Below are 10,918 nucleotides of genomic sequence, written 5' to 3' on the forward strand. Positions count from 1 at the left end.
GGTAACAGCTTTATATTTGCAAAAAGTATGGAAAATGGAAATAATGTTGTTTGCGTTAGTCAGTAATTGTAATTTTTAAATGCAATACACTCTGATCTTTCCGATATTTTACCATTTTCCTTTGTTTAACTGTTTATTTTTATGCAAGACTAAGTATGTGTATTTCATTTTGAGGGAATGAATATAAATAGAATATTTGAACTTTTAAACGGGTGGAAAAGCCCCTTGGCCAAGAGGATAGCCTGGCCAGTGACCAAAATCCCTGGAATTACTCCAGCTACAATGTCCAATGGGCTGTTTCTGCTAATGGAAATGGAGTGCAAACAGATGTGGAGACATTTTCATCAGGTTTCAATATCTGATGTTTACTGTTTTTGCAGATTTCCCTTTTCACAGCACTTCATTATGGAGGATGCACACTTTTTATAAAGCAGCAGGTTGATGTGCTTAGGTGTTAATGACTCTGAATAGAGAGATCATCTGTGCCGCTGCCTACTGTTATTGTCACTTTTTAAAAGACACTAGAAACTCATTGGGGAGTAATTACTTGTAAACAAAGTGAATTATTAAAATGAATACGTATAGTACTGTTAAGTAGTAAACAACATCAAAGCAACGGTGTCTTTCATAACTTTTTTTATATGCAGAAGCTGAGCAGAAACAAACTAACTAAATACACAGACAAAACGGCTTAAAGTCCAGAGCTGTCTGCTGACAATCACAGTGCTAACTAAAGGCAGAGTTTCATCATTTCTGGTCCAAAATAAACTCAGTGGGATTTTTCTGCATTTCTTTTGCATTTTGTATTTTTTTAATGTGTGTTCTGTTTTCTAGTGCTTATGAAGTGATCAAACTCAAGGGATACACTTCCTGGGCAATTGGACTTAGTGTTTCCAGCCTGACGCAGTCAATTCTTAAAAACCTCCGAACTGTCAACCCTGTCTCAACTCTGGTCAAGGTGAGTCATGGAGAAGCAGATGAATGGACAACTGATTCTTTATTTTGTATTCTTATTTAAAGAAGTGAAGCAAGACCCTTTCAGTTGACTTTTTTACTCTTCTTACTGCAAGTAGTATCTGTTCATACACAATCAGAAAATGGAATTTGAAACACTGTTGCATATTCTGAATTTCAACAAATGTGGCACAAAGGTTGACCTCCAACTGGCAAAGACTAGAGCAGGTAGTGATGAGTGAAACAAGAAAGTTTTGATTTGCATAGGTTTGGAGAACTGACACAAATTTTTTTATCACCAGTGTTAATGATTTTTTGGGATGTTAAACAACAAATATTGTTTCCTAGAACCTCGTTGACTCTCCTGTGTTTACTTGTGTTCTTCTATAATGTACGTAATGTATTGCACATCATTAAAATCAATTCTATTTATGCCTCTCGTTGGCATCCCCGTGGAGGAGTACAGCACACACCTTTTAAAAATGTGACATGCTGCTTATTTTCAACACAAAGACAGACCAAAGCATCCTGTTGTGCTCCTTACTGTATTTTCTCAAAAGAAAAACCTCCTTACATGTTTTTTGATTCCAGCAGAAAAGTTGAGGATATGCACTCTCCTGTTACTGTGGAGCTACAAGACTTTTTGCCACATGTTTGAGGCGTTTTTAGGATTGGAATTCTTAATACCATAATCAGCAAAGAGAAAATCATATTGCTGGAGTATGTCTGGCCAGTCAACAAAATGTCTACATGTGACAGAAAATGTGTCTGGTGATTTTATTTTACTTCTTCTTCTCTTTCGGCTGCTCCTGTTAGGGGATGCCACAGTGGCTCATCTTCTTCCATATCTTCCTGTCCTCTGCATCTTGTTCTGTTACACCCATCACCTGCATGTCCTCTCTCACCACATCCATAAACCTTCAATTAGGCCTTCCTCTTTTCCTCTTACCTGGCAGCTCTATCCTTCACATTCTTCTCCCAATATACTCAGCATCTCTCCTCTGCACATGTCCAAACCAACACCATCTCGCTTCTCTGACTTTGTCTCCCAACTTTCCAATCTGAGCTGACCCTCTAATGTACTCATTTCTAATCCTGTCCTTCCTCGTCACACCCAATGCAAATCTTACCATCTTTAACTCTGCTACCTCCAGCTCTGTCTCCTGCTTTCTGGTCAGTGCCACCATCTCCAACCCATATAACATAGCTGGTCTCACTACCGTCCTGTAGACCTTCCCTTTCACTCTTGCTGATATCCGTCTGTCACAAATCACTCCTAACACTCTTCTCCGCCCATTCCACCCTACCTGCACTCTCTTTTTCACCTCTCTGCCACAATCCCCATTTCTCTGTACTGTTGATCCCAAGTATTTAAACTCATCCACCTTTGCCAACTCTACTCCCGCCATCCTCACCATTCCACTGACCTCCCTCTCATTTGCACACATGGATTCTGTCTTGTTCCTACTGACCTTCATTCCTCTCCTCTCCAGAGCATATCTCCACCTCTCCAGGGTCTCCTCAACCTGCTCCCTACTATCACTACCAATACTACCAGTGATTTTATTTTACTACAGTTCTTTATTTAAGTACTAAATAACACAAAGAAATATGCAAAATTTGCACATATAAATGCTTCCAGACAGAACTAAACACCACTTTGTGTCAATTGCAACTTGTTTCACAAAATTTTTTGCAAAATGAAACACTGAGTTTCATTCTGAATTTAATTTTGCCTGAATTGTTATACTCATCACTATAGGCAGGCATTGTTACTGTCTTCACCATCATGGTGGTTGTGTGTTCATTGGCAGTGAACCTTAAGGTCAAGTCAGTAAAGAAATGAAGAACAGCTCCGGGATGCAGGATTCAACAGTTGTCAGTGAGAGCATTGATGGATGGTCAAACAATAACAACAAGGTCAATTCTGTAAGAGAGATTAATTTTCAAAGATTTGCTAGAGCTTACTAAAGGGGTCAGGGTAGAGTTGAAGATACAGAAGTTCTAAGATACTAAGAGCAGTTTCAAGATACAGCATAGACCTTCCCTATCTAATATTATCTTCAGCTGTTCACCACCAATCATTGAGTGTTACAAACCTTTAAACACTGGACACTCTTGAAGGTTGGTGCCTTAAAAAATAATGACAGTCTGAGAACACACTTGAGAGAGGGAGAGCTGCTGAAGAGATATTCTGACAGATGTGAATACAGAGGAACAAGAAGGAAGGAACACAGGACAAGAGATGGCAAATATTTAAAAATCATTCTATTACGGGTCTTCAAGAGGTAGCATGGCTAGTGAATTAATAATACAAGACGGACAAAGCTAACACTAACAACAAACTGTGAACTGAACTTAGGGGTTTATATTCACTCAGCTTTCAAAGGCTAATCTATATACGGTATATAAAAGTCAATGTATGTGTGTGTGTATGTATGTATGTTCCAGCATCACTTCATGAAACTTGGTACACATGTTTCTCATTGGTCGACTAAAAATACTGTAGGGTGAAATCAACCCTAACCCACCCCCTATGCCATTATCCATGTTATCATCCAGTTGACTCTCAGAACGACCACCAGAGGGCAAACTGGAGGTGACTGCCAGCCTTCTAGATAGATAGATAGATAGATAGATAGATAGATAGATAGATAGATAGATAGATAGATAGATAGATAGATAGATAGATAGATAGATAGATAGATAGATAGATAGATAGATACTTTATTAATCCCAGGGGGAAATTCACATACTCCAGCAGCAAAAATATTAAATTAAAGAATAATAAAAAATGCAGGTAAAAAACAGACAATAACTTGAATAATGTTCAACGTTTACCCCCTCTGGTGGAATTGAAGAGTCGCATAGTTTGGGGGAGGAATGATCTTCTCAGTCTGTCAGTGGAGCAGGACAGTGACAGCAGTCTGTCGCTGAAACTGCTCCTCTGTCTGGAGATGACACTGTTTAATGGATGTAGTGGATTCTCCATAATTGATAGGAGCCTGCTGAGTGCCCGTTGCTCTGCTACGGATGTCAAACCGTCCAGCTCTATGCCAACAATAGAGCCTGCCTTCCTCACCAGTTTGTCCAGGCGTGAGGCATCCTTCTTTTTAATGCTGCCTCCCCAGCACACCACTGCGTAGAAGAGGGCACTCGCCACAACCATCTGATAGAACATCTGCAGCATCTTACTGCAGATGTTGAAGGATGCCAGTCTTCTAAGGAAGTACAGGCGGCTCTGTCCTTTCTTTATGTTTGAGCACCACAGCGCCCTGTTGCTTTTGAAATGAAATTGGCCGGTTTCCGAGTGTCAACTGGATGATAACATACATACAAGACCGCAAGACAAGCACATTAGAGTGTCTTCATTATTTGTTAATTTATTTTTATTTTTAAAGTTCTGTTTTTTTTTTTAAATTAAACAATAAAAAAACAACTTTATTTTCCTCCCGAGCAACGCCAGATATTTCAGCTAGTATAAAGTAAAATACAAATCATGGGATATTACGTCTAAACTTTATAGTGTACTCAACAGAATGTATAAATGTCAAGAAATGTGCATTCCTGAAGTAGAGGACTTGCCCTATGATGTGACTTTAACCTGTTTATCCTAGAATGTATAACCTGTTCACAACTACCAAAAGCATTGATAAAATTTAAATTAATTCAGTAAAATACTTTCTACTAAATAGTGATTAACATAAAAGAGGACATCAGTGGATATTAAAGGGCAGTGCTTTTTAAAAATTGATGAAACATGTACTCTTAGGAAAGTTAACAAGCTCTGGGACTGAATAGTGTCTTCACCTTTGAACAATGTGTTATACTGTAATGTAAAACTGAACGGTTTCTTATGTTCAGGAGGTGTGGTAGTTAAATGAGGGCTCGGGCCCTGTATATGTCAATGTTAATTTGGTCCACATTGTTTTTGTCATTTTCATTCTCTAACACATCTTAAGTGTGCTTCGACTCATTGCCAATCACCAGTAAACTCAGTACTCTCAGTACTCAGTTCTTGAGTCATATTCTAGTTTCTTGCAGTTACTATTTGGTTCTACTGTTGGATCTTGTTCATGCCTAGATATTGTTAGGATTTGATGGCATGCTTCATTTTGTACTGTGTTATTTTTAACCTTACACATTTATTTAAAGGAACAGAAATGTCAACACAAACCCTCTGCCCTGTTACAAATGCAATATCCACACTCAACAATAATTACAAGACCAGTATAACAGGAAAAACAGATGAAACATAATGGTGTGTAACTGGTTTTGTGCAATAAGCAGCACACACATACAATGCAAAAGCATGATGTAACGTTCACAAACCTGTCTAATACAATTCAGTGTCATGGAGGGCTGGAGTCCACCCCAGCACCAATGTGCACAAGGCAGAAAACAGCCCTGGAAACATTTCTGGGCCTAGTCATAGTCACACGGAGGCCTACTTAGAATTGCCAATTCACTTAACACACGTGTTTTTGGGGACTTATGTATGACATTTTACGACAAACTCTCTATTTACGTATAATCCTGATGATTTTTTATTGAATTCAGAAAATAAGGGGACAATAACAAATTTTCTGGAAGGGCTTTTCCATAGAGAAATTAGAAAGAGAACACCACCACTCCAAGGCACACACCCCACCCCAGAACTATATAAAGAGGGTGGAGTAAAGTCTGAATTTATAACACATCCAGGTCACTAAAAAATTTGTATTATGTTATGACTAATTTTCCCAAATGCCAACAACTCGATCAATGGAAATATTCACATATCAATTCACATGATGTTAAAATGTTAATTTGAGACTAATCTGATCAGGAGTTAGCAGTGGGGCATTTTCATGTTTTACCCAAAGCAATCTTCAGGGGTTGGTAGTATAATTTAGAAAAACTCATCCTCTCCCAGAGCATAGACAACCCAAGACCATTGGTCACACCATCTCTGGAGTGATGTAATTGGCAAATTGCTTTGATTCCTTTTATTATTAGAACTCTGGGGCAAAAGCAGCAAACTAGTCGGACACTTTTAGAGGCAAAGACACAACAATGATGGATGCGAGTGAATTTGAATATGCTGTGACGGTGATGAAAAGGCTTATTCTGTCCTGCTGAAGTCCTTTTAAACCATGTGATGACATGATATGTCCAGTTTAGTCTCAGTGCTCTGCATGGCCTCAGTTGCAGTGAAATAAGAGAGTTCTCTAAAGAGAAAGCCAAATCTTCTGATGAACACAGGTAATGATTACAAACCACAACACAGATTATTTAAGTCAATTTGACTATATGGCGTTACTATAACATTTAGCTTATATTTTATTATGCTCTCACCTTCTTTTTATTGCTCATACAGGTTAACAATCTTTGAACATCCCACAATGCATCTTTGACCTTCACCCACCCACCTCATTTTTGTGAATCCTTCTTTTAATAACTAATCTGCTCCACTGGCGCAAGGCCTTCCCACTCATTTAAGCTTAGATACTTTACTGAAGAGTAAGAATGAAAGCTCAAGAGAGAGCAAAGACCCATCACAAAACAGAGTCTGATCACCAGGTCCTCACACTATTTTGCAATTTCTCATATCATTGGCCAAATCTTTGTCAGGTCTAATTGTGGACATTGAAAGACAGAGTGATACTTGCACAAAACAATCCTGGGAAATTCTTACTAGCACAGGTGAGATTTGGTCCAAGTACTCAGTTGTTGCTGCTGCCTTTGGTTGTTAAATAAGAAATTGATCAGAATCGCTACAGTGCAGTGACTTTGAACGTCTGGGTCTGCCTGCCTCCACTGGCCTACCAGCCATGGCACATTTGTGCAGAATTTTTCACAAGTTGTTCCTAATAATATTTTGATATTTGCAGCAAATTCGGTAGGCTGCTTGTAGACTCCATGGTTAGTATATGGGAACCAAACTGATACTCCACAAACACATGTTGCCTAACAGCAACCTTGATGTTGAAGGACCACTAAATAGTGCATATTTCATTAATTTATTTAATTCTGCTTCCTTTATTTTCTTTTTTTTTTTAAAGATATGTTGCAGAAGCAATTTCATGTAGTGCATGTTTGCTCACTTTACTGGCGGCAAAGTGCAAGAAAATAATTATTCTGTCTTGTGAACTACCTAAAATTAGTAGAGGTTTATAAGCATGTACTATTTGTTATGCTCAAGTTTTATAAAACACTGGCGAGGCCTCATCTGGAGTACTGTGTGCAGTTTTGATCTCCAGGCTACAAAAACGACATAACAGCACTAGAAATGGTGCAGAGAAGAGCAACTAGGCTGATTCCAGGGCTACAGGAGTTGAATTATGAGGAACGATTAAAAGCAAAAGAAGATTAAGAGGAGACATGATTGAACCATTTAAAATTATGAAGTTTTGGAAACTTATTAATGGTAAACATTAGATAGTTTTTCTTTATACAGAGAACACATGGAGTAAGCTGTCATGTAGGACTTGAGGGAGTTTCAAAACTTGACTTGATGATGTTTTAAAAGAATTGAGTGGATTGGACTGGCAAGCCTTGTTGGGCTGAATGGCCTGCTCTCATCTAAATTGTCCTAATGTTCTAGTACCTTTGTAATTTCACAGGATATGCATGGCATCACCGAGAATGTGTTTCTAAGCCTTCCCTGCATCTTGGGGTCACCTGGAGTCTGCGGTGTTCTTCGGCAGCCTTTACAACAGAGGGAGAGCGAACAGCTGAGGAAGAGTGCTGCAACTCTTTGGAGCATTCAGAAGGACCTGAAGCTGTGACCGAAGAAGGTGACACGAAGATTGAACCACTTGACATTTTAGTCTTTTGGACTTGCTGAAGTTAGAAACTAAATATAATATAATCTGTTAGGAATCCTGGGATTTTAAAAAAAATGGCTTACCTAATGGCAACTATTGCTCACTATAACTAAAGAGTCGAGAAAGCAGTGTCTGGTAACCAGTAATGAAGCTGTTTTGTTAAATATTTGAAACTTTAAAGGAACCATTTTAAAGCTTTCATTCTTAACTGTGTTGTTGTTACATACCGCTTTGGTAGACAATAAAGTTTGTTGTAACATGGGATCTGCCTTTGTTCTTCTTTGCTTCCTGACACTTGTGCTGCCAGTGCCAGGATACACAAATGTCATAAGCAACCCTGGTCAAAAGAGTCAAGTCCATCGCTGTGTGGGTACAGCAACATGTCTGTTACTTGACAAGAAATATACCAATTAGCAACTGTAAGATGCTAGAGGTCACTGTTGCCCATTTTAACCCAACAGACAGACACACTGAACACAGGGTAAAATCACCAAGAAGGTATTTAATTATTTTTTACTTGTAGTAGTGCCAAAAGCACCTCCGCCACCATAAACAGGCAATACAATACTAATAATACAATAAATTGACACAAATCTCTTCTCCACACCTCCCAGCAAGCTCTGTCCTCTACCTCTTGCTGGGTCTCCAGCAGTCCTTTATATATTCCTTGACCCGGAAGTGCTTCTCCTCTTCCGTTCACGTGACTTGCCACCACTTCTGGGTCAGATGGAGAACTTGCTTTTTTCTTCGGCCCAGAAGTACTTTGGGCTTCCGTTCCTGTGACTCAATAGTACTTCCGGGCTATGGAAAAGATACAAGTCTCCAGGTCCCCCGGCAGTGTCTCCTGGTGGCTCCCATGGTATCCAGCAGATATCCCATGGTGCCCTGTGGGAATCTGGGGTAACGCTATGCTGCAGGGAACTCACCATCTGCTGTCTTGGGGAGGCAGTGTCCCACAGTTGCTGCCTTCCCCCCTCTTCTTTGGGCATCCCGGCTGGGTCTGCCACACAACTTAAAACATACCGTACATCTCTGACCTCCTGTGCTCCTGTTGGACACACAAAAGAGCTTCTAAGCTAGCTACGGCATCCATCCATTAATTTAAGAGGCTGATATCACTGTTAATGGCAGCAGAGGTGAGTCTTTACATCTCTTCCAACAAGCTTTCGCTGAGTAGCATTCACTCTTAAATGCTCTTGCTGAGCCAAGACACACCGAAACCACATCCTGACTCAAATCTCAACCCCTTCTGCATGTCTTTGAGATGTGGAGTAGAAAGGGAACTAGAAAAAAAGACGACAGAGTGGAGAACATGTTAACCCCTGTGCCAACTTGTCACCTTAGCCTCAAAGCATATCTGCTAAATAAAGTTAACCCAGTCAAAATGAAAACTCCTTACTGATGAAGGAAACTGGTACCTTAGATAACTAATACGGTGTGTTTATTTATTGTTCTGAACTTATCACAATACAATATATGAAAAAAAAACACAAAAAATAACAGTTAATTAAAAAAAATAAATATAAAGTCAATCATAGAGCTGAAGTGCAGTGCAGGAGAAAGGCAATTGTAATTATGACAATCAAACTTTTGTTCAATTATTGTATAAAGAACAAAAACATCTATGAGAATCTTCTCCCATCCATTTATTCTTGGATCCTGCAGACTTCAAATGGGCTTCTTTTGAAAAACACCCCAAGACCTCAAATCCCATTACTGCCAGAAGAGACCCTACTCCATTGGGCCTTTGAGCAAGCCCCTCCACCTGAAAATTGCTCCAGGGGTGCTATACAATGGCCTCTGAACTCTGACACTAAAGGTCATGCAAAAAAGACAATTTCCTTTCAGGATTTAATATAGTACAGGGTGGCCCATATTTATGTACAGGAGCAGACTGGGTCTCAAAACCGGCCCGGGCATCCTTCAACGAGTGAGGTGCTGTAATCCTATGATATGGATTCTATCTAAACTTAATCTGTACACTGTTGTTTAGACACAACTTAAAGTCTGATGACATGCTTAGAAATAAAATTTAATGAAAAATAAAAATTTAGTAACACGGCTTACACGTTATTAGAGTGCATATCAAATCTTATTGCAAGGTAAGTGATTACAGCTATGCAACAATTATTTTCAACTCGATAATCAAACTGCTCACTTACAATGAAATAAATGATAACCGAGGTCATAATGAAAACCTCACATAATTGAAATGTTCCATTAACTTAACGATAAATTATAATTTTTCCATCCTAATATGAAAAATTCCTATCCTGTGCTTTATAACTTTATTTCATCCTACTAATAATCGCAGCTGAAAACCACTAATCGCTCACGCCGAGGACCAGAGTACAATAAAATGCATAATACATAATGCATAGTCTAAACTAATTATTAGTACCAAAGAATTTGAATACTAGATATGAGATAAAATAAATTGCAATTATGTATATGCTAACCGGAATGCAGTGGTATCGAAACAGAAATCGGCAAATGGCAGTTTTGACCAAGTTTTTTGCTGCAACGCTGTGTACTGACAACTAAAACAACTAGATGACGTAATACGGTATATTATATAGGACTATATAAATAGCAGTACCGGACAGATAATGTTTAGTAGTTTAGAAAATTAATTTTAATGTCAAACAGTAACCAATACATAAAATGTATTGCATGAAACCGCCGGCCCATGACCAGACCAGAGTCCACAGCCCACCGGGCATTGCCCAAATGCCCTAATGGCCAGTCCGTCCCATTTATGTATATGATTAAAAAGATGTTATTGTCAGGAAACTACCAATGTTAATGTCAAGTAACATAATGGAACAGGAACATTAAGAACCTTAACTGTTTTTTCATTCCCTGTTCTCCATGGCGCGGTCCACCAATGCACCATCCAGATCAATACATGCCTGAAGACAAAGAGTAATGTTGGCACATCTGTACTGGTATCCTCTGAAATTCTCTTGTGATAGCTGCACGTAGCTCAGCTACATTGTGGATGCGATGTTGATACACCTTGTCATTGTCACTCCCATTCTCAGGCTAGACAGTGATTCCATTTTTGATACTCTTCGCACAGTAGTTTAAATGCTACAGCCTGTGAAACGTCACATACATAAATATGGGCCACCTTGTATTTTAAACCCAAATGA

General features: G+C 39.0%; 1 protein-coding gene across 2 annotated transcripts in view; it reads left to right on the top strand.

The window, feature by feature from the left end:
* The window catches only part of LOC114645937 (L-lactate dehydrogenase A chain-like), a 34,456-nt gene extending 26,435 nt beyond the window's left edge, over positions 1-8,021 (top strand). For both annotated transcript variants that reach the window (XM_028793863.2, XM_051923004.1), the window contains exons 7-8: positions 835-958; positions 7,560-8,021. In XM_028793863.2, the coding sequence (XP_028649696.1) occupies positions 835-958; positions 7,560-7,724 (289 nt within the window). In that variant the 3' untranslated portion in view covers positions 7,725-8,021. The remainder of the gene's footprint in view (positions 1-834; positions 959-7,559) is intronic.
* The last annotated feature ends 2,897 nt before the right edge of the window (positions 8,022-10,918 follow it).

Source organism: Erpetoichthys calabaricus, chromosome 2 (assembly GCF_900747795.2).
Source record: "Erpetoichthys calabaricus chromosome 2, fErpCal1.3, whole genome shotgun sequence".
Taxonomy (NCBI): Eukaryota; Metazoa; Chordata; class Cladistia; order Polypteriformes; family Polypteridae; genus Erpetoichthys; species Erpetoichthys calabaricus.